This window comes from Homarus americanus, unplaced genomic scaffold (genome assembly GCF_018991925.1).
Source record: "Homarus americanus isolate GMGI-L3 unplaced genomic scaffold, GMGI_Hamer_2.0 scaffold56333, whole genome shotgun sequence".
Taxonomy (NCBI): domain Eukaryota; kingdom Metazoa; phylum Arthropoda; class Malacostraca; order Decapoda; family Nephropidae; genus Homarus; species Homarus americanus.
In genome coordinates, this window is record NW_024734940.1 from 9,027,197 (window position 1) to 9,052,245 (window position 25,049).

Sequence of the window (25,049 nt, forward strand, 5' to 3'; positions counted from 1 at the left end):
TCCTTTTCCTCTTCCTTCTTAACTTCTTCTGTTTGTTTTTACCAATTCCTCTTCCTAACTTTAATTTATATTATTTTTTCTTCCCTTTATTTTTCCTTCATTTTATCTTCTCAGCTCTACTTTTATTGTCTCCCTTGTTTTTCTAATCGTTCCTTCTTGCTTATCTCTTCTCTCTCTATCTCTTCTCCATCTTTCCTTTCCTCCCTCTCTCTCTCTCTCTCTCTCTTTCTTCCATTTCCTTCAATTATCTTCCCTTCTCAATGCTTCCTGGTATTTTTTTAAAATTATTATTCACACTATGCTACAGAAAAAACTTGCAGTACACTCACCTTGAAGTGGCATGTTTGAGACCTGAAGAGGATTCCTGACTACTGACTGATGGGGAGGACCTGCTGCCCTTCTTGAGGACCCGCTCAAGGTAGGCAGCTGGAGCCCATCCCTCATAAGGTGTTCCAGAGACTCGCACATACCACCAGCCAGCACATCCAACTTTGATCAGGTCTACATAATCCCCTTCTCGTAGGCTAACCTCTGAGCCACCCATGGCATTATAGTCAGCCAAAACCAAGAACCGTGATGATGTATACTGAAAAGAAAACTTAATTATATAGTTATTATGAAATTAAACTCAATGAATGAAAGAACATACTGGATAAGCATTTTTTAGGTGCTTGGAATAAACCAGAATGTTCTATTCTAGCCTTAAAAACGAGTTACCTGAGTGTTACAACTAAGGGTTAACAGAATGAAAAAGTAAAAAATGGTGAGTGGTAAGGAGTGTTCAGAATGGCAGAAAGAGTGGGGTATGACTCACAGTGTGGATGTCCGAGAAGTATGCATGATGATAGTAGTAATAAAGAGGGTGTAAAGAGACAAAACAAGAAGATAAGCTGGTAAAGAGGGCATAAAGAGTGAGTGTAAGAGCTGCACAGGGAAGACATAGATTTTCTACACAGGAGGAGGGAAGAGTGACTTTTCATTGAGAGAATTAGTGGAGCGCCTAAGGGGAACAGAGAGAATGAAAGAAACAGGTAATAATAGGACAGGTGAAAGTCTCTTTTGTAATGATCATCCCTCACTTGATAGCTCCCTACTGCAGTGAAGTACCTCAAAAAAGATATACTATTATCAAGATATTTTTCATCAGTCGCACAGCTGTACAGAGTAATAGTAGTCACCTCTGTGCTCTCAGAAAAGGTTTCTTGGTCTTCCTCCTCATCTGATGCCGAGTAATCTGACGACCAGCTTTCTTCCTCCTCTTCTGGAGCATCTCCAAGGGTAGAATCTACAGATCTCATCATACGCGTAGAGCGACGGCTACTGTCTTTGCTGCTTTCTCCACCTTGCCGACCCTCAGAACTGCTGGAACTAATAGAGCCACCACTGCCACTCATCCCATTGCCAGCCATATCCCATGATGCAGTTTGCCTTAAAGCTCTGAAAGCAAAGGCAAATCCCGGTACTTACAACATTATAAGACCACTTATCAGCATATACGTATGATAGTCATTATCTAATATCCATCATGAGAACCACATTACATGTTAGTGTTGCTATTAATTAATGTCATCCACAGTAAATGTTTATACATACAGTATATGCATGCATGAATTTTTACATAATAAAGTAAAATCGGTATAAAATTAAGCCAAAACTACAGTAGTATCATAAACACTTTATACAGCTTACCTATGTTGGGTTGTGGGAGATAGTGGGGGAATTCTGATGCCATTTAGACTTGCACCCTTTTGAATCCTAGAAGAATATTGCTTAATATTCTCTCCTTTCAGGTACTCAAACTGATCAAGTAGCACTCGTTTTATTTCTTTTACCCAAGTTTCCTTTACTTCAGCTGATGGAGCAAGGATAATGTGAACTTCCTGTCGTCCTTGAAGCCACACTTCAAATTTGCGTATATCACCCTTATTACCACGTACGCTTTCCGTTAACCCTACTTGCGACATCTATTAGTGGGAAAAGGCATTAAAATTCCATTTATAAACATCAAAATGTTGTGAATGGTTCTACATTCATTAGATTCAATAAATTCTCATAATGTACTTCTTAGTTAATTGGTTCCCTTGTCTTTGTCTCGCTTCATAACTTTACCATCTACTGTAGTACAGTAACAACAAAAAAGTCTTAATTTCTTACTAAATTTAAATTTTCATACCATAAAAGTACAGTAAAAATATATTTGGTCTAAATTTAAAAAATTCTAGTGAAAAGTGTTGTACAGTACTTAAGAAGGGATGGACTGATCCTGACATCTCATGGATCAGACAACTTGCATACAGTATAGTCAAGATCCCTGATAAGTGTGAGCTGTTAGTTTGGCAAAATTGGAAAGTTCTCACGAGTTGCACCAACAGTAATGAGCTTTACAATCTACATTGCTAACGATTACAAACTGGAACATCACAACTAATCCTGAATCAGCTCCAGATCACCTTAGCATCATAAAGAATGGGAGAGGAATCTTAGTCACTATCTCCATACCTGATTAAAAATGAAATTTCAGGAATAATCCTCTTTTATACTTTAAGCACCAGATTGGACAACTTATGTACTTAAAACCATCTGGTGCAGATGGGAGGATGGAGGTGATAAGCTCCAGGAGACAACAAGACAGGCCATTAACTGGAAACCAGATTAAAAGAATAACTAACCCTACCAAGCACTGAAGTCTAATGCATTCTAAAGGAGCAGTAGTAAAGGGAGATGAACCTCTGCCAATGTCCAAGCATCCTTTTGAAATGTGGATTCAGAGAAACTGCAAAGTTAGGCCAATGATATCACCATTCTCCTAAAATAATGTACAAGAGGCATACAACTTGGCTGTGTGAATTCAATGGATTTGACCATGAGACTGGAGATATTAACCTTAGTGGCTTCACATTTAGACTGATTATTAGAAGTAGAGAGTGTTGATTAAACCAGTCTGCTAATTGCAAAGTAACTAAATCCTCTTTACCAGACAAAGTCCAGAAATTAATTTTCTAAGGCTTGAGGCTTTGAGTTTTGTCTTTTGATAACTTTAAACTCGGTCTCTTCAGAGCATAATGATCTGATACCCTTCTACCACATGCAAAAGACAGAAGCAACATTACCAGTTCTGTCTCCTCTACAACGGTCCCTACAGAATCAAGAATTTGAGAACTGGTTCAAGTTGAGCAACAGACCTCAATAGTTTGTGAAGGATAATCAGTAACAAAAGAGTCAAGACATCTATAAAGACCCTTAAGGAAAAGTTAATAGCAAAGGCTTCTCTATGAGGATTGGCCAGTGCACACTGAGAAGCGAAAGTATTATCAGGAAGATCCTGTTTTGGAAATTATAATAATTATAATAAAAAAAAATCCATCGACTAAGAATGCTAAGATTGATTCTGGTTTGGCTATCTGAAAAAGCTTCCAAGAAGACTCATATTGCTTATTGGTGGATTCCCTGGGGAACCCCACCATAAATTGTGCAAAACTGGCATATTACTTTGCCTTAAAAATATGAAACCTAGAATTCTGCACAACTGCAAATACTGACAGCAGTTGCCACCACTCCATGACTTAGAGCTGAAGTCAGAAAATAAACCAGTCACCAAGGTCTCTCTTCTGATCGAGAATTGCTCTTTCCAAGAATACCCCCCAATATGCATATCTTATTTCCTAATCTGACTAATATATATGTTCCCTTACTGAAATTAGATGTGAAAAAGACCTGGGTGTTTATGTTGACAACAACCTAGAGTTCTTAAGTCACTGTAGGAAGAGGAGTCTTACTAACAAACTAATAGGAATAATACAAAGATTTTTGTACATAATCTGATGGTCTATCTTTAATAAGACTTTTTACTTGGAGTTGCAGCTTAATCTCCAAGATATGCCAAGACTGCCAAATGTCTTAGAATGACCATAGAAGGGTTACCAAACTAGTGGCAGCACTTAGACACCTCACTACCAAGAGAGACTAGAACAATTACAAGTGCTCAGTTTATACTAAAGGACAATTTAATAAGTTCATATGCACCTTACAATACATTTCTCAGTCAAAAGTACATATCTGGAGTTAGTGGATGGCCATCTCAGCCTCAAATTAAACAAGTTATCAGTAGAGATAACTGTGAGAGCCAACTTTTTTGGAGAGAGTTGTGAAATCATGGAATAACCTGACAAAGAATGATGTGAAGAAGGTACCAGGTGTATGCTCCTTTAAGTCCACATTTGGCATATACTGGGACATGTTCAGGTATTTTCAGGACCCCATACATGCCCAGTATTTGCCAACAGTGTATGACTGAGAACTGACCAACTGTCTGACTGGCTAGTAAACTAACAAGTGGTGAAGAAGATAAAAGTGAAGTTAGATCCTCTGAAGGATTCCAACATGCTGTAACCTCAAACAGAGAGAAGCACACAATTATCCCACAAAATGAATATCATGTGCAGATCTAAGTCACCTTAAGGTGGAATAACAAGTTTGCACTTATAAATTATAAATTTCTTGAAATTCTATATCAGTACAGACTAGACCCTCCAAGTGAACTAAAATAGTCTTCTTGTAGCCTAAGGCCAGACCCTGCATCTGGTAAATAATACATCTGAGCTACAAACTGTGAAATAGGGCACAATGCTGGGTAGCTCACCAGTAGACTAAAGACTGGCTTATTATGCAAATTCAAACAGTCTTGCAACACAATAAACACACCTACAATCACACTAATACCTAGAAACTGAAAAACAAATAGTTTATCTTGAGGAAAGTTTCCCAAATATGTTAAAAAGAACTCTTAGCTGATGAAAAATATGAAATAAGCCACAAAGAGGTCTAATCAGTGTGGCCAGGTGACCAGAACTGAGTAGAGATTGGTCATGTTATCCAGTCTGTATTCACTGACAACATGGAAGATAGGGTGCATGCATATTAGTGTGGCAGCAAGGGCTCTCACTGACACTTCCAAGCACTCCTTTTGGGAGGACTATTTTGTGTTAGAAAACATACAGTAGTACCGCAATTTACGCGGTCAATTGAACCCACAGGGTACCGCGGAAAGGAAAGTGAAAACCGCATAAAGTGAACAACAGAACATATGGGATTAATTCCAATAGACTGGCCCGACCCCCAAGCTCAACTTTTTCCGACACAATACCTATGTTGTAGTAAAAATAACATCTAAATTTTATGATGGTATGCTCACACAATTAATATTTAAGAGAAATACAGTCACCAGGTTAATGTCCATTCAAATAATGGACTCAAATCCCCCCCCCCCTCTTCCCAGCTCACTAGCTCCTACCTCTCTGAGAAATGTTTGGGTGAAAACACTAGATTTTAACATTTAGTAATAAATAATACCTCAGACTAAAGTTAGGATAATATAATTGACATTTCTGGATTCCTTGCAGGTCAGGGAATATTTTGAATGTAAACTTCATATATTTTGCACAAAAGATAAAATATTTGCTTTGTGTAAACCAAATTATTACATTAGATCTAAAATTTGTATGTCTAATGCAAAATCCATGATGTTTATATTCAAAATGATCATCATATTGTAAGAATTCCAGCAATGTAAATTATATTCTGGTCGAGTAATTTGTATGAATTTTATGAGCTAAAACAAATATCTTCAGTTAATAAAAAAAAAAAAAATGTTCTTCACGACACTATCTGTCAATCAAAGTACCCCACCTTGCCTCCCTCCCCCCCTCCCACACTCACGCCAGCTGGGTCGGTCGGTCCCAACCCTCCCTCCCACCCCCCACCTTCCCTCCCTACCAGAGAAATGTTTGGGTGAAAACACTAGATTTTAACTTTTAGTAATAAATAATACCTCAGACTAAAGTTAGGATAATATAATTGACATTTCTGGATTCCTTGCAGGTCAGGGAATATTTTGAATGTAAACTTCATATATTTTGCACAAAACATAAAATATTTGCTTTGTGTAAACCAAATTATTACATTAGATCTAAAATTTGTATGTCTAATGCAAAATCCATGATGTTTATATTCAAAATGATCATCATATTGTAAGAATTCCAGCAATGTAAATTATATTCTGGCCGGGTAATTTGTATGAATTTTATGAGCTAAATAAAAAAAAATAAAAAAATTAATTATACTTCACCGCGCATATGAGTAGATGCACCGCGGAAAGTGAAAGTCCGGTTCTGGCAAGGTACCGAGTAAATGAGAAATCGTGGAAAGTGAAACCGTGTAAAGCGGGGTAATACTGTACTATATTCTAGAATTCAGATCCAGTCACACATGTCAGAGGTCCTGGGAACACTGGGATGTCAAACTACTGTATAGAGAAACTGGGTTGGTGACTGTATATGAGTTGTCTGATCAACTGTTTAAATCATAAACAGAAGGATATCTATATTTGATGACACAATTATAATCATTCTTCATAGACTGAAATTGCACCAAATACTGTAATTACTATACCTTAAGAGCATTCTTGAAATGATATGTAGCTCGATCTGTGTCTTTTCCAGCTCGTTTAGTAAAGAGTAACACCTTCTCATACAGGAAAATGTGTCTCTGAGCAGGCTTGAGCCGCAGCTCTCTAAGTCCCTTCTTGCTCTCATTCCATACACTGAAGGGGCCTTGCATGAGCAACTTACCAAGATCTGCCAAGTTACCCTGCAAAATAAATAAGACACTGTAATATGAATATTATAACAATAAGTAATTGCATTAATTTTAATATTTACAGAAGAATGCTTTTGGGATTACAGTATAGCATAAAATACATATACTACAGTAAAAGTCCAAAAATCCGGATGCCAGAAATCCGGACCACCCGAGAATCCGGACTTTACGAAAACTTTCAAACTTTTTAAATTTAGCGGGCTTCTGTGGGTTACGTGAATGAATGGCATTCCGTTAAAAAAATTAATTTACATAATTCTAATAATAAAAGTAATTGTAAATTATAGGTAGCTAATTTTGTTAGTTTTGTAATTAGCTTGTCCTCAAATGTAAAATTTGTGGCACTATAAATCTTTTGTGTGTATGCTTGAACGCCACAGCTACACAGCGACAACAAGCGACCACTCGATCGCCGCTTTAAAACAAGCAATCAAACTGTGACAACATATGTAATTTTGAGTCCTACTCTTTCCATGTACAGAGTACAAGCCCATAATAATGGCTCCTAAAGTAGATAAACTTCGTTGTGTGAAGAGAAAGAAGAACACATTGAAATTGAGTGACAAACTTGAAATAATTAAGAAACTAGAACGTGGTGTGAGCAATACTGATCTAATGGAAACATATGACATTGGAAAGTCTACAATTTATGATATAAAAAAGGCCCAAATTAGAAAATCTTGATAAAGTGTTGCACAAATGGTTTTTGTTAAAATGATCAGAAGGTATGGCAATTTATGGGCTGATGCTTATTGCCAAAGCAAAGTCTTTTAGGGAGCAAATAAACATTGAATCAGAGTGAGCAGTTAGTGATGGATGGGTTAGGAATTTCAAGACTCTTCATGGTATTAGACAGTTTGTTTACATTTTTTTCAAGTGTTGACTTTATTTTTCTTTAAAACTGCTCGTTTTGATAAATGAAGCATGCTTTACTTGCTTATGAATAAACTCTCAAAATATACCTGTTCATCTCTTCTTTAGTCCTCTTAAATTTGAATTTTAAAAGTACTGCCTGAGAATCCGGAAAATCCGAAAATCCGGACCGACCCAATCCCCAAGCAGTCCGGATTTTTGGACTTCTACTGTACAGTGATCCCTCGGTTAACGAGCGCCTCGGTTAACGAATTACCTTCCATAAGATTCTTAACTTCAGTTAACGAGCATTCCCTCGATTAACGAATTCCTTAAAAACTTTTCCCAACATGTTTTCGCCTGCATTTGGCTGCCCACCAGCTGTAGTATTAGTCCGCCAATACAGTAATCGGTTCTAGGGCTTAAATTCTTTACTATTTTAGTAAATATCAAGAAGTTTGGACTATTCAATAATTTTAAAAGTCTTATATTAAAATTTTTAGTCATTTTCACAATTATTTAGCATAATTTAAGTACAGGGAAACTAGTTTTTAGAGCGCCAAACAGCCTGTTAACACACCATACAGGCGTCAGTCTCTGTGTCTTTTCAGTGGAGGTAACATCTTGCTTCACTCTCTCTTCAACATAAACACTTTTTCTGTGTTTCCAGTCAAATTATTGGTCATTTTGAAATTTACTTTACATATTGACAAAATATAATGCAGTGCAGTGTTGATTTAAAGAAAATAATCTTGAATTACACCAAGTGAACGAAAATTTTATGGATGAAATGGCGCCGTGGGGTGACTTCTCTTCCACCCCATTGCCTTCTCTTCTCCCTTCTCCTCCACCCCCATTCTAATTCCCATCATCATCATCATCAACCAGTTACTAGAAAACTTAAAATGATGACGAGCAGGGAATTACTACAGAGCCTAAAAGAGTGGCTAACAAAACATGAGGACTTACTGGGAAGCCTACAATGGCGACCTGGTGCATGGAGTCGTTGAGGCACTTGAGAACTGTGAGCATCGTGTCAACCGCCTCCTGAAGTTCCCGGCGGCCTTGGCTACCCTCCACACACTTCAGCAAATCCTTTAAAATATCACAATTATAACCTAAGCATACAGTAAACCACCAAATATACCATACCTATGAGTACAGTACTATGGTTCATTCTTTCATGGCAAATAAAAAAGGGAACTTTTTATATTGCAGCAGTATGCTCAAGTTGTCACAGTCTGCGGCAAACAGGCAAGACCTGTGCAGTGCTGTCAGCCAAGTTCTGCACACTTTGGCCATCATTACATGTGAAAATTTCAGCTGTGATCACATCCCATCTCAAATTTTAAGTACATTTTGAAATTTTTTCATCCAATTTGAAACAAATAAGAATAAAATTATCATATTCTGCAAGTTTAATAAATTTTCTTGTTATATTTGTTCTATATCACAAGCATTTAACCGTGTATCTTTTATACAAGGTGTTATTGGCTGAAACCTCATACCTGTGTATTTCAGCATATATAGTGCACTCATTAGCTTTGCACTACCCCACTTGATTACCAGCCATAGTGGAATAAACAACATTCTGTATTTAATCATTGATACAGGTACACTCATGCGCCATAGTTTTGATGCAACCTCTACCCCTACTGACTCGATGGAAGTCGTAGCGTTGGCTTCATGCCGAATGTCCCCCCCCCCTTCACTTCCCCGCACCCATCGTTCAGTGGTGCAATGTGGTAGCTCGAAGCTTTGCTGGATTGTATGAATAGCAGTTCTTGATGTAATATTTGAGAGAATATATGCACAATGCATGTTTTTTTAGTGAGGAATCAAGGTTGAGAGGGGATGGGTGTACATGGGTTATATCCAGGGGGAGGGTAGTGGAAGTGAGCGCACCAGAGATGAGCCGGAGGGCAGCGGTACACCCTCCATCTGCTATACCTCCCACCCAGGGGGGGGAACCAGCTCTACCTTCCACCCAGGGCGAGTCACCAGCTCTACCTCCCACCCGGGAAGAGGTGAGCGCCATGTAAGCAATGACATTTCTAACCACACCCTGCAAAATACAGTGTACGTACTTAGCAAATGCTGCAGCTGCTGAGGATGGACGGGGGCCGGAGTTACTACCAAGAGCAGAGACGTTACCAAGAACAAATTCTGGCTTGAATGGCATGTACACTAATACTGACATGTTCCTTGATAAGAGAGAGGAGTTTGAAACACTACTGAAGGTACACCAACCCGATATAGTAGGAGTTGTAGAACTGTTGTACAAGAATAGGAGAATCGACCCAGAGGAATGTGAGTTCAGTATTGATGGATTTGACTTATTTACAAACCTTTCTCAAGTAACTTGCAAACTTGCAAGAGGGGACATTGTTATCTATGCTAGGCAAGACCTTAGAGCAAGCCAGGTGAGGGTATGGGGGGGAGGGGGGTGCACAGTCACATTTAACTTCCAATGGACCCTTCCCACCCCCCCCTTCCTCACAGCATTCATTATAAACTTGTATTTGTGTTAGAGAGATGAATTTTATACCATAATGATCCCGAATAAATTCTCTATGAGACGTTACCAATATTATATCCTTAAATGACAAGCTGAATAATAAGGTGAAAATAAGTCTTTTACTGTATATGAAGGGTACTGGTATTAATAAGCTCAAATTATTACAGTTTCTATCCCCAAGGGTCTCCCTGACCACCAGTCTCTATGTTCGGAACTAAACAAAGAATTTATCTGAAATATTCTGTAATATTAGATACCATAATATCCTGACCACTAGGGCTAGTTATACAGACCTTTCCTCGTGAAAAAGCCAAAATATTGAGCAACATATTACTGTACTCAATTGTACTAAGCAAAAGGATTAAAAATTTTCTCTTTGGTGTTGTGCAAACTATGAGATGCTTATGCTCAAATAATTCGTTATCTTGCAAGGATTCCAGCATGGAAGTTATATTCTGTTAAATCAAGTCTGACATTTTATACGAGAAAACTTTAAGCCTAAAACAACCTTCATCCCATTAATCATTATCACTCACTGCCATCTGCCTCCCCTGCTGGCTGGGAGGATGGGGAAGTGTTGACAGCCAGGAGGGAAGAGGATTATAAAAGACAGGGAGTTCAAGTTTTTTGCTCATAAAATGACACTGACTTGACTTAGCAGAATATAACTTGCATTGCTGAAATCCTTGCAAGATAGTGATTAATTTGAGTATAAACATCTCATAGTTTGCACTAGACATAACATTTTTAGTAATAACTTAGTACTGTACATTTGAGTAACAGTTGTGATGATTTATGCGGCTGCTCAGCAGTTGTGGTTGCAGTTGCGAAGCTTCGTGACATCACTCGTGTCTCCATATGCCCTGGTATATTCACTGATCAGTTGTCTAAGTGCAAAAGTAGCCAAATCGAGCCAACATGTATCAATTAATTTTAAAATAGAAATTATAAAGTAAAATGTTATAAAACAATGGTTCAGTAGTCCTGATAATGTGTGTGCTGTGAAAGTGTCTTGGTACGTCACCTCACCCGTCACCTCGTCAGCGCAGCTAAGAGTTACATTATTTTGAACTGTATTATTTAACTTTTTAAGTATTGTGAGTACCTGTAAAGAAAAATATATTTTCACAGTACAGTGGTCCCTCCATTAACGAGCACAATTGGTTCCAGAGTCATTTGTTAGCTGCCAGCTACCTAGGATATAAATGCATGTACGAGGGAGAGCGTCACTTTTTGATGCTCCTTCATCATATCTCAGCTATGTAACAAGTGCTTCACGCCCGCCATATTTAGTGAATTTAACATTGAAAGAAATACTGTACTTGGGACATAACTTAGAAAAGAATTAACAAGTACAGTAAATAAGGAAAGAAAAGAAGATAACCAAAGAAAATAAAGAAACTGATAGACATTATAAAATAATAACAGAAAAGAAAAGAGAAACAGAAAAGACGGAAAACAATAAAATTAAATATTATAAAAAGAAAAATATCTTCTCTTACATATACTATGTACACATATACTGTATACTATATGTTAAAGACACAATAAAAGAGAGAAAAATGAAAATCCGCCCCTTACAGTAGTCATTGTTTTTAAGCAAATTTCTATGTCTACCCCTTTGCTCAAATGTAAAAAGAACCTAACACCCATTTTTGTCAATAAACTTAGGTTTCCACATTCGTCATGTCCGATTGGCTTGTTAGCCGCTTGGGCAGTCGGTCACGACTCTGTTACACACTGTTGGCAAGTACTGGGCTTGCACTGGCTCCTGAATGTATCTGAACCTGCTCCAGTGTTGGTCAAGTCTGGTCTTGAAACAGCTCACACTTGGAGCCGTCACAATGCTCTCTGGCAGATTGTTCTAAGAGTTCACAACTCTCACTCCAAAAAAGTTTGCCCTCATGGTTTTCTGGACTTGCAATTTCTTCAACCTTGAGCTGTGACCCCTTGTGGAGCTGGTGGTGTGGACACTCAACTGAGTAGTGCCCTTTCAGATGTTTATAACCTCAATAAGGTCCCCCCTTGCCCGTCTGTAGTATAAGCTAGGCAGTTGCATGCGCTCTAATCTCTCTGGATAGCTGAGGTGCCGAAGTACAGGCACCAGTCTGGTGGCCTCCTTTGGACATTTTCATTTAACTGACAGTCCCTAGCATATCTTGGGGACCAGGCAGGGTGGCAGTACTCCAGGTAGGGAAGACCTAATAGTTTAGTTGCTTGATTCTCCTTGTCATGGCCCGAGAACTTCAGTTCATTGACAACATACACACCCAGGTCCTTTTCACATTCAGTCTCAATTACAGTACACCCTCGAAGATCTGGACCTGGTAAATCTGGATTTTGGAAGATTCGGACAAAAAAATTGGGTGTTCTGGGCTACGAAGCCTCTCTGAGAAGCATTCCCAAAACAGGGTGAAGGTAGTTTTAGGCTTAAAGTTTTTATCTATATAAAATTTCACAGAATAAACTTAGCAGAATATAACTTGCATTGCTGGAATCCTTGAAAAATAGCGAGTAATTTGAATATAGACATTACATATTTTGCAAACAATTTTTTTTTAGTCCTAATGTAGCACATTTGAGTACAAATGAGTAGAGTACTAATATGTTGCTCAAAATTAGGCTTTTTCACAGGAAAAAGTCTGTATAACTAACCCCAGTGATCAGGATAATATGTACTGTATTTTTGGTGTTTTTTATATCATTATTTATCGTTTTTATACATTTAGTACATTCGCCGGAAGATTCGGACAATCAGCTTTCCCGGACAGGTGGTCCCCCCTTTTAGTCCGGATCTTCGAGGGTTTACTGTAATGCAGTTTCTTTGTCCCGTTGGGACATATGAGGCGTCTAGCGTAGGAGGGACGAACTCGCCAGTCCCCCCGAAATCCATTTTCTATGGTTTCGGAATTTTCCAGGCTTTATCTTTCCAACTGTGATGTCAGGAAGTGGCGAGTTCGTCTCTACTCCCCGTTGTTTTCGTATGGAGATACACCTCCTTACCATTGGCACGACCCAGGTGCATCCTCTTACGCTTCGTGACATTGAATCTTAACAGCCATTTCTTTGAGCACTCTTGAAGCTCAGAGTGATCTTTCTGCAGTTCTATGCAATGAGTTTGGTTCTAATTTCCCTAAATAACTTAGCATCATCCACAAACATTTGTATAGAGGAATGTATAGCTTCTGGAATGTCATTTATGAAACAAACAAACAACAACGGGCCAAATACACTGCCCTGTGGTACCACGCTTGTCACTGGTACACATGACAATTTCATAACACTAATCACCACACACTGCTTGCTATCATGCATGAAGTTTCCGAACCACGCTAGGACACTTCCCCAAATCCCGTACCCTTCCAGTTTAATTCTCAGCCTTTCATGGGGTATGCTGTCAAAAGCCTTGACAAAATCTGGCATTCAGTATTTTGGGAAATTCATTGTTTTGCAAATTAAAAACAAGACTAATTTTCACACTGAATAAATAAAATTTATGTTATGCATGTGTTGTATTACAACGTACTGTAATGTACTATTCACTCGTGATATCTTTTCAACTGCGCCCCAAGAACCATGCTGCTATATTTTGCTTAGATCAGCTTTGTCCGCTACTCACTTGCTTACCAGCAGCTGTACAATAAGACAACAATGCATCACAGTGTTACTGTTATCTCCAAAAATTTACAGCGTTTAGGAAATACTTTAATAAGAACAAGATTAATTTTCATTTCAGTTTACATGATATAAACAAGCTATAAGAGGCACCTCATTCATAAACTAATTCAGTCCAATAATTTCTATTCTTGCATGTTTCAAATACCTAGTCAATGAATTTAAATTCCCTAAAAAATAAAAATTCATGATGGGGTGCCATGATCACGTACTGACAGCCAAAAATTCCAAAGGTAGCTTTGAGTGAAATTAATAACAGCCAAAATGCTCATAACAGCAAGTGGACTTACAAAGTGCACTGGCCTAGATGGCTTTTCACAGACAGGTAATTTGAGTGAACTGTAATATTCATAGACATGATATAGCAAGGGCTTACTGTACCAGCATAATAAAATATATTTTACAATATGGAACTTAGTCAGATCAAGATACAGTAGATACAATACATAGTCAGAGAAGATAATGTATCCAGTATCTTTCATTTAATAAACTATTTGTAATTAGGGGTTCGATGAATTTCAGAATGAACACTACTACTCTTGTTGTTCTGGTAGGGTTGTCAAAATCCTTTGTCTGTTGTCATATTGTCTAATACAATTTCGTAAGGATAGTTTTTTGATTGACTTTACATAGCTCGGAAAAATAAGATAAGACAATATCCTTAGTCACAATATATTACTCTTACCCCTTAGGAATGTCTTACCTTGAGAAGAAGCTGGTACTTGGTGATGCGCTGCACAGGTTTTAAGAGATAGGCACCAAGAGGTAACTTGTGGTGAAGACGACGTTGGCACTCCTTGAAGAAAGGGTTGCTGTCACCTACCTGCCGCCGTAGCTCTTCACTCTGGGGCTTGTTTTGGCAGTAAAGTGAGTATAGCCGATGGAATGAATCTTTCTGGGGAAAAAAAAAATCTGTAAGATTTGATGAACATCTAAATTTCCCCTCTGATAAATTTTATTTCAACCGAGTTTAGGAAATTAAACCTTTTAATAGCTCTAATATACCATACAGATAATTTAGAGAAACAAGCTTGGGACCAGAAACAAAATAGATTCAGGAATATTCTGAATACTGTATTGAAAATGTTGCAATAGGTCTAGAATACACCAAAAAAATATTAAACATAGTCACGGAACAGTTGCCAAAGGTTAAAAGATGCAGCCCTGAAACATCTCCATAATGAAATACTGTATATACAGAACAGCCACCCAAATTAAGATGGCTCTGCCAAGGGAAGAAAGGCAATGGCCTCTGTAGGATCCCTCCATTATGTTTTATAGTCTTGTCTAGGGCTATTTTGAAGCTTGGTTTACCAGCTTTAAGCTGGTAGACTGTTCCAAAGGTCTACTACCTTCTGTGTGAAGAAGTATTTCCCTAGAGGTATCCCTCATTTAACAATGGAGTTGCATTCCTGAAAAACCTATCATTAAGCAAAATTATCGCTAAACGAGGGTTAACCACAAAGCACGGAGGGCGAACTACAAGTTCAAATGGCAGGGCGTTAAACACTGAGTACAGAACTGTACTCCCTAATAATAATACAGTGACCCCTCGTTTAACAAACACCTCGGTTAACGTAATTTTGATTAACGAACTGCCTTCCATAAGGATCTTCAATTCGGTTAACGAAAAAAAATTCGTTTAACGAAGTTCTTACGAACCGACCTCAACATGTTTTCGCTTGCACTGACCGGGCAACCAGCTTTAGTATCAGTCCGCCAATACATTAATCGGTTCTAGGGCTTAAATTCCTTACTATTTTAGTAAATATCAAGAAGTTTATACTATTCAATAATTTTAAAAGTTTAATATTCAATTTTTTAGTCATTTTAACAATTATTGAACATAACTGAAGGTAAAGTGACTAGTTTAATGCGCGGCATCCAGCCTCTTAACACAGCAAACAGGAGTTAGTCTCTCTCTGTTTTCACTGGAGGTAACATCTTGCTTGAGACTCTCTTCAACTAAACGCTTTTTTTCTGTGTTTCCAAGCAAATTATTGGTCATTTTGAAATATATTTTACATATTGACAATATATAATGCAGTGCAGTGTTGATTTAAAGAAAATAATCTTGAATTACACCAAGAGAGCTAAAATTTTATGGGTGAAATGGCACCATGGGGTGACTTCTCTTCCACCCCAATGCCTTCTCTTTTTCCTTCTCCTCCACCCCCATTCTAAATCCCATCATCATCATCATCATCCAGGAGCCTTCTACATACACACCTCAAAGTAAGTGAACTTTTCTACCATTTTTGTTGAATCTAGGAAATTTTCGGTGAGCTGGAACCAATTACCCAAAAACCCATTGAAACAATGGTTTCGGTTAACGAACTTTTCGGTTAACGAACGACCTTCTGGAACGGATTGAGTTCGTTAACCGAGGGGTCACTGTAATAATAATAATAATAATAATAATAATAATAATAATAATAATAATAATAATAATAATAATAATAATAATAATAATAATAATGAATAATGTAATAATAATAACACTGTAATTGAGTTTGTTACAATAATAATAGTAATAATAATGAATAATGTAATAATAATAATAATAATGTAATTGAGTTTGTTATAAACAGTTTTAAAGTTAAATGATTGAATTATTAACATCAAACTTCTATATAAATTGTGTGGTTCATAGTTAAATGATTTATAGTGAGCACAAGGTAAACTGATTTAAAAATAAATATAAACTAAAATTGCATAAGTGAAAAATTTATCAAAAATTTGCATGATAAACAATAAAACTGATATATAGCATATTATAAAATACAATAGCACAACTTTCATGTAAAAAAAATAGATCCTTTCACACTCAAATAATCCTCTGGGCGACTAGTGCATTTTTTCCCAGCTGAGAAGAGATGCCCCGCCCCCTCCTCAAGAGTTACAGCTGATTGGCTGTTGCAAATCTGTCCTATTTCGTCCAGAAGTAATGATGTACAGTACAGTACTGTATTTCTAAATGAGCTTATTCATAGTCGTCGGGATGACCGTTTCTGACGAGAAAGATATTCTGCTAAATTATATAAAGATACATACTGTACATTCATTATTTCAAACAGGAGCACATAGGAAGTTTATCAGAAATCTATACATGAATTAACTGTTAAACTCTGGTAGCAAATTCACGCTTTTGGAGGACGCATTGAATATAAGTATACGGTACTTATTTTTACCCACAATAAGGCATACTAAGACAAATTACATATCCGTAATACTACAATATGCAAAAACTAACATTTTAAAGATCAGATTTACATTGAAATATTACACGGCCTGAAAGTTGGTGGATGAGTGTGACAGACTGGGGAGCTTGGCCACTCAAGCCATCAACAGAGGCAGGAAATACGAAGTTCTTCGCAGTCCTATTTCCCATCCTAAGGCCATTGGTCTACTTGGATAATCAAATCGATATACAGTAGTTTTGCTGCACCTTTTCTCGGGATGTTAAGTCTTTCTGGAGGTAGGATTTCCATGCCTGTACAGTATACAGTAATCCAGATTGGGATGTATGAGAGACTTATAAAGTTGATGGAGCATTTTTCTATCAATGTACTCAAAGATCCGCATTATAATTCTCACATCGTTGGACTGCCTTCCGTGAGTGACCTATAACAATGCCTAGATCTTTTTTCCTTATCAACAGTATCTAGGAGTGTTATTAATAGAATATTTTTGTTGAGTTATTGTAACCTACATACTGAGTTTTACATTTTGTAATGTTAAAAAGCATCTGAAAGTCTCGTGACCATTTGAACAGTTAGTGCAGATCTTTAAGCATGGTTGTGACATCGTGTTGACTTGCTATCTTTCCACATATATTTGTGTCGTCCACAAACTTGACATTGTGGCTCGATAAATTTTTATTGATGTTTTTAATGTTAATCACAAACAGGTTCGGTCCAAGGATAGATCATTGTGGTACTCCACTAAGAACTTTTTTCCATCCTGAATGAACTCCGTTTATAATCACTCCTTGTTGCCTGTCCTCAAGCCAGTTGTTATTTCACTTCAATATTTTGTCTATGATCTTAATGAATAACTGTGCATGTGTGACTTTCTGAAATGCCTTTAAAAAAATTCATGTACTGTACAGTCAACAAAAAAAAAAAAAAAAATTCTGCACCTTTACAGTGTTATACTTCCTTACAGCACATTTTACTTTTGTGCATTTTATCTGCATCAATTTTAAGTTACATTGTCATCTCCATGCTGGGCTAGCATAAAGAGGTGCAACTATTAAAGCCACATAATTAAGTTTAATTTCTATATACACCACTGTACAATATTCCATACTGTATCACTGTATTTCAGATGTGTGTTGTGATGAACACACATTATTTTGCACGATATACATAATGAGTCGGATTTTCGACTTTATGGATACTCTCCCCTAAGTCCATTTTCAGGTTGCAGATGATTATCGATTGTTATGGATGTCAAGTAGTGTGGCATAATGTGGAAGAGATCTACAGAGTAGGCGTAAGGCAGCCGGGCGAGGCGTCCTATAAGGCACCATTTTGAGCTCAGTTCATGTTGTTAGATCACTACAGTGCGCATCCCCTACACATCATCTCTGAATTTTCTTTCGTTAATCGTCCTTAACCCTCTTGTGGTCTTTCGACATAGATTGCGTAGCTAAGCAGTTCCGTGTTGGCCTGACCTATCCTGCTTAGCCGTATTTCATACTGACAGCACCCCTCTCATAAACAGAAATCCTGTAACAGTGGACCAGCCCTATCAACTACTGGAAGATGCATTTCTAAGGGTGCAATTTGAGTCTGGATTGCTCTACCCAATGTTTACTAAAACATAAAAACTGTTCTTGTTACTGACGCACGAGTGACTGTGAGGGGCGATTTTGTAAATGACACTATTTGCATTGAAAGACCACGAGGGGTTGAGATTTCTGACCATGGCTAGGAGTACAAGAAGGTAAATTGTGTTGCAAAATGACTGGAAAGTGCCCATGTAATAATAAGAGTGCAGGATCTACTTGTAAACAAAGTAATAGATCTAGAGCAGAAAATGAAGGTAATTAAGCAGTATGAAGGAGGAAAACTATCACTACGCTCTCACATGAATTCGGTCTCACTACCTCAACCGCACACATGATTGTAAAGGACAGGACACATTTAGAGGAACATGTAAAAGGCTCGGTGCCTTTAAAATCTACTGTGATAATGAAGCAGTGATCACTTGTTATTTATGAGATAGAAAATTTACTTACAGTGAGGATGAGTAAATCAGCACCAAGAATTAAGGTAAATGGAATTACTATACGTATTTGCGACATCTTAGCCCTTATAGGTGTAGAAGCCTTTTCACTTGCATGAATGATGTCTTCACTTGAATGAATAGTATGTATACAGGTAGGGTACTTGTTAATTTTTTTACTCACAACCAACAGCTGTCACATTCATACCACCATATAGATTGTCAAAACTTTACTCACTCTCCTCTTTGCAATTACTATAAGAGAGCCTTTATATTTTTGCCTCATAGTACATTAAACCCTTCACTAATGGGATGCCACTTTTAATATTTTATTTGGCTAATACCAGAAAAATTTATCCTGAACAGAGAGACCCACTTACACAACGGGTTGGTAACTATCTCCACTAACCCTTCAATATGAGGACGCAACTTTTAATACCCTGTATTTGTTTGGGTAAAACCAGACAATTTTATTGAGCACAATGAGACTCCCCATACACAAGGGGTTTAAGGTGCAAAGCTTACTTGTCATGCAACTACATGACAGACTACACTAAACATTACTGGCACCAGTAAGTGGCAGGAAAAGTCAAGAAGGACCAGGCACATGCCAAGTTCAAATTTAGACCCATGGATAATCAAGTTCTTTCTGCATCTAGTAAATAAGTATTATTTTTTTAGAGCAGACATTAAAAACTTTTTAACTCCCATTTTTGTGTAATACATCTCTTCTTTCATCATTAACTGTAATGTCCACTTATTTCCTTGGGTTTTCCACCTTATTTACTTTGCCAAGCATTTGTCCCATTTAGAAGATGTAAGTTCAAAATATTAAAAAGACCTACCCTCTGTACAAAACAAAGGCCAATGAGCTCTGGGGTGTTGATGCAATTCTCCAGATCCCGCAGGAAGACATCATTATGGAAGCGGAAGATCTCCTCCATGTTGCCAAAGAGAAGATCACTCTTACCATAGAGGTTGATTGGGATCAGAGGCTGCATCTCTGGGTTCAACATTTCTTCTTTGTACCCCTATTTAACAAAATTTGGCAAAAATGAAACATTAAAAAAAAAATTATGAATATTATGCACTTAATACAGAACAGTATATTTTAGGTTTAAAATGGCAATCATGGTACAGTACTACTGTACTGAACAGTATTGTACAGTACTCCAAACAGCTGTCTTATTTTGATAATACTATAGTCTTAAGAAACCACAACTCCTGATATACTAGAATATTTACCTTAAGTATTGAACAGAGTTCTGAGACATAAACTCTTTCAGTGTCTAAAAGTTCCCGTAGGACGTGGCCTCTCTTCGCTCGAGCTGCCTCAGCATCACTTGTCCACTCTGGTGAATCCCCGCTATCACCAAGCTGTGGATGATACAGCTGTAAAATACCCTGCATATTGTTTAAAATACTTTAGTTTTCTCATAATTCTAACAATGTATGAATATATCAAATAACAGTGTAACTAGTGAAAAAACTTATAATGGTTAAGTTATTACATTAAACACTAGTAGGATACAGTACTTTCTCACCAAATATACCGGTACTGTACTGTACTTTTAAAACCAAAACATATAGTGCTACAAAGTACAGGCAATCTTCACAATACAAAAGGGATGTACTGTACTATACTGTACAGATATTCCATGGAAGGTGCATGTAAAGCCAAAATTCAGTGTGAAAGCAATAATTACTGCAGGTACTGTACAGTCTTAAGTGTTACCAGAATAAATTATGTATTGGTTCCTGGTGCTGATTTTCAGAGACCATTCACAACCAAAACTAACCAAACTAATAGAAAAGATGTAATAACTCGAGGAATCGTTACATACAACTAAATGTATATGGTAAAACCTCCCTTTAATGGACATCAATCTAATGGATATAGTCCATTATATGGAGTTTTCACATCAAATGGACCTAAATATAAATGGGCTTTCCTCTCCATATAGTCCATTTAATAAAGGTTTCAATGTAATTAAAGTAACATGTAAAATCCAGGAATGCAAAAAACTTACTATGCTTTGTTACACAATGGGACTAAGCCAGATCCATACCCATTCTGTGGTGTTTAGTGATTTACACTATAAGGACCGTACTGGTATGTGTTGTTTGCCATTGCAACAATCTAAAAAAATGCTGACAGATAAACCATGGGTAAGTCATAATGGGAAAATAATTACGTACAGTAATTTTAATCCAATAGCATTTCTGTTGCTGGATTTTCTTTTCAATAATAATAATACATCGGGATTCAACAGTTTTCATCGCAGTCAACCTTATGGAGACCTGAATTTTTCCTGTTGTTACTTTTGAACTCTTTATATTCTCCTGAAAATGTTCATGCTATATTAAAGACATGTACTTAATTGAAAAAACATAAACTACTTTTATTCAAAATTCTTGATAAATTAATCATGGAAGACAAGAAAAATCCTTACTAAATCATGATAACGAAAACACCTCATCTCCTACTTCTCCCTAAAAGTGGAGGCAGCCGACCTAGACATGAACTAGTCCTTCACGTAACTGTTTACTCACAAGCCATTATCTTGTTACAGTATATGAATTACGTATGTTATTCAAAGTATTCCAAAGAATTAAGGAATAGTGATACTGTACTGCTGAGAGAGAGAGAGAGAGAGAGAGAGAGTACAGTGTGTGTGCATGTGTGTGTGTGTGTGTGTGTGTGTGTGGTTATGTTTGTTTATGTGCGTGTGTGTGCGTGTGTGTGGTTATGTTTATTTATGTGTGTGTGAGTGGTTATGTTTGTTTATGTGTGTGTGTGTGTGTGTGTCCACTGCTTATAGAGGTCACAATTTCCACGCTTGTCTTTATTTTCTCTGCATCAAGAATTGTTCACACAGTCTAAATGTTTATTAAACATGTCCCACGATTATGCGTATTAAGCACCTCTGATTTCACCTTTCAAGTAATAGTGGTGAACTCTCTCAGCATAAGTGTTTGCTGGAGTAGTTGAAGGTTGTTTGTCACTCATAAAGTAAGGTTTAAGGAATGTTTTAAGAAAATTACCAGCAATAACAAGCACTTAATAAGAAGGGACAGGCCCCTGACCAGATTCCCTGAGTTGGCAACAGGACAGGACAGGACAGTACAGTGTCTGCATAGTGAACTCTCTTCAGTGGAATGGTGCAAGTTGAAGCAGAGTGGTGCAATCAACAGTACCTGCAGTTTGAACATGACTTTGGAAATTTGCACAACAGAAAAAATGTATATTAGCAAAAATACATTGTATTGTACATGACAAAAAGTGTTCATTAATTCACTAAATTAGTTTGTGCAAAAAAATATGTTTAATAGGTGTGAGCATAGTGAGGACTGCCTGTATAATAATTATTATTAGATTTTTCAATTACTGTATCATTCAAACCCTTTCTTTCTCAACAATTTCAAAAGTTTGAACAGTCACATTTTTGTAGACTGTAGTCATTTCTAGCATGAGGCAAATTAATAAAGATTTATTTTTTTGGTGACCAACATTAAGAGTGTCACTATGGTAGTAGGTGAACATTATAACAGCAGGTGAGTGAATGTGCTCATAAGATATAGTCTAAGATCAACATGCACCTGATAGAAATGTACAAGCAGTTCATCCCGGAGTGTTGTGAAACTATGCTGATCAAAACACAGTGGTGAATATCTTTCATCTATGAATACAATACCATTATATCATCACTATTGTACAGATTTTGGGTAAGATTAATTTCAAAATTACTGTACTGTACTGTATACTGTAGACTTTATTTAAATTCACTTCCACTAGAGTTGCTGAAACAGTTTTAAAATTTTAAAATTTTTCTGATAAACCTTTTCAATTTATTTATAGGTCCTTCTTTGTAGCATTAAATTACCAGAAAATTTCAAAACACAATTAAAATGTATATAAAGAAAAGCTAAAGATGCTAAAAGTTAACATATTATTTTTATATAAATATTAAATTCTGTGTTAGAAGTGAAGGATTGATCTAGATATCCCATTTATTGACCAAGTCAACTCTTGCATTATCTCACCAAGACAAATTATTGAATGACTGTACTACTTGTACAGTAGACCCTTGCAAACCGCGTATTCTGGGTATCAAAGGTATACCATTTCACTATCTAAGGCATTGAATTTCGAGTATCTGTGGATTAATGTGGTGTCTTTATCTCTCCGTGTTCTTAAGTTTTCCTACGTAAATGTGAGGAATGAATAAAATACATATTAATAAATAAAAGAAAAGAAAAATACTGCATTGCCATTTGGCAATTGTTTTACTGAGGACACGGGAGACAGGAGCATGCTCCCCCCTCCCTTTTCATGGGCTAACTCCTGTGGACGTAAGAAATGTTTATTCTCTTTATGTTTTTTACCTTATTGAGGTCCTGGTGTTTATCCATGGCCATGGAACCTAACCCCCTATTTCTCATAAGCCTTTAGTCTTGCCAACCACGGATTTGCCAGCCACTTTGTTATTTTTCAGAAACCTAACTCCAACGGTTGGCAAGGGACTACTGTACTGTATACCTCCCATGGCACGGAGTATCATTGCTAGCAAGGGATGGCAGAGAGGCAGCCTCCCAACTGTAGGGCTGCATTAATAGGATGAGCATTCCTGAGACTTTAACAGTATGTACACTAACATGTAGTATAATTTTTTTATCTTTCTATTTATATGCTTTTGCTATTACTGTTTATATGCCTACAATTTTAAGGTTTGATGTTACAGATTAAAGATAAAGATACTTTTAGGGCTGGATCCAGCAAAATTTATATTTAAACTGTTCATAGTGTCAGCTGTTGTGGTGGTGATCACAGCCAAGACATGTTGGCGAGTCTGGTGTGTTGCTACAATATATGTCTAGATATAAAACTGATATTTCTCAAAAGCTAGAGTCGAATTATGCAAGGGGCATATGAAAAATCATGGGTCAGACTATACACGAGATAGGCTTATACAAGAGTACTGTACATACAGCACTTACTGCCTAAGTAACCATGCAGTAGTCGAGAATGACGTACTGTATGAATAATGTAAAGAGCATCAAACATTATGTAAAGTACATAATAACAAAACTCACCATAACCTGTCGCCACTCACAAGTGAGATGGCTACACACATTGCTATTGTTACATGGAATGAAACTATAAGTTTTGGAAATATAATTTCAGCACTCTAAGGTAATTTAGAAATAAAGAAAATGTACACTAATATAAAACTATAAAATAAGAAAAATTAGGAACATGGTGTATATGTGTTGGAAGTGAACGTATGTGTGGAGGCTGCTGTAACTTCGTCACCAACCCAGCCAGCACCGTGCTCCCTCCCCGGAGCCCAATGTGACACCATGGCATACACACAGCACAGTAAGGAAGCCACACATATCTGAGTCAGCTGGCTGGCTGAAAAGCATGGTTGGCTCTTGGCAATGCCAAGAGCTTTTTATTTTTTACATAAAATATGTGCTACCCTAATTTATTTTATGATGTGTTTTATTATTTATTATAGGAGTTTTTGTTAATTTTGGGCAAAGTAAAATACAGAATAATGAAGAACTGGAACCTATTGTAATTTAAATTCAACCTTGAGAACAAAGAGGATTTCATGAACATATCCACTTCACTGCCAGAGGTATAACAGTATTCGATTTAGCGGAATCCTCCCTTTTGCAAAATCACTTTGCACGCTTTATTCCATTATATGGAATGATTACAGTAATGTTGGTCCCATAGTGAATAAAAAATTTCCTCAAAAGTACCCGTAAGGGATTAAATCTGGAAAAACACAGCTTCTTAACACATGCCCCAGCAGAGCTGTTATCAATCAAAATAAACTACTTCTTCCATGAAATTTCTCACTGTTATGACCCAGATAAATAAGATACGGTGTTGGTGGTACAGCATTAGTGTGTTTTATCTCTCACCATTGTGTTTTGGGTTCAGATCACTGGGGCAAAGGTGAAAGAGGAAGATCCTTCTTTCAGATGCAAGACCTTCTTAGACAAAAAGGTAAAATCTTTCAGAGGACCTTAAGAAGTGGTACTGTACAGAACCTTAGATCAATCAACAGTGACCATAGGTCCTTCCAATGCAAGTACAAAGGAA

The 25,049-nt window shown here is 37.1% G+C and overlaps 1 protein-coding gene across 7 annotated transcripts in view; it reads right to left on the reverse strand.

Annotated features, from left to right (window-relative positions):
* LOC121870620 (guanine nucleotide exchange factor DBS-like) overlaps positions 1 to 25,049 on the reverse strand; it is a 170,973-nt gene that overhangs the window by 2,141 nt on the left and 143,783 nt on the right. For 6 of the 7 annotated variants that reach the window (XM_042372471.1, XM_042372470.1, XM_042372469.1 and 3 more), the window contains 8 exons: positions 20,177 to 20,308; positions 19,777 to 19,962; positions 14,403 to 14,594; positions 8,476 to 8,601; positions 6,448 to 6,645; positions 1,690 to 1,964; positions 1,179 to 1,437; positions 330 to 598 (listed from right to left, as the gene is read on the reverse strand). In XM_042372471.1, coding sequence (XP_042228405.1) covers positions 330 to 598; positions 1,179 to 1,437; positions 1,690 to 1,964; positions 6,448 to 6,645; positions 8,476 to 8,601; positions 14,403 to 14,594; positions 19,777 to 19,962; positions 20,177 to 20,308 — 1,637 coding nt within the window. The remainder of the gene's footprint in view (positions 1 to 329; positions 599 to 1,178; positions 1,438 to 1,689; positions 1,965 to 6,447; positions 6,646 to 8,475; positions 8,602 to 14,402; positions 14,595 to 19,776; positions 19,963 to 20,176; positions 20,309 to 25,049) is intronic. The other variant, XM_042372468.1, reaches the window with a different exon arrangement.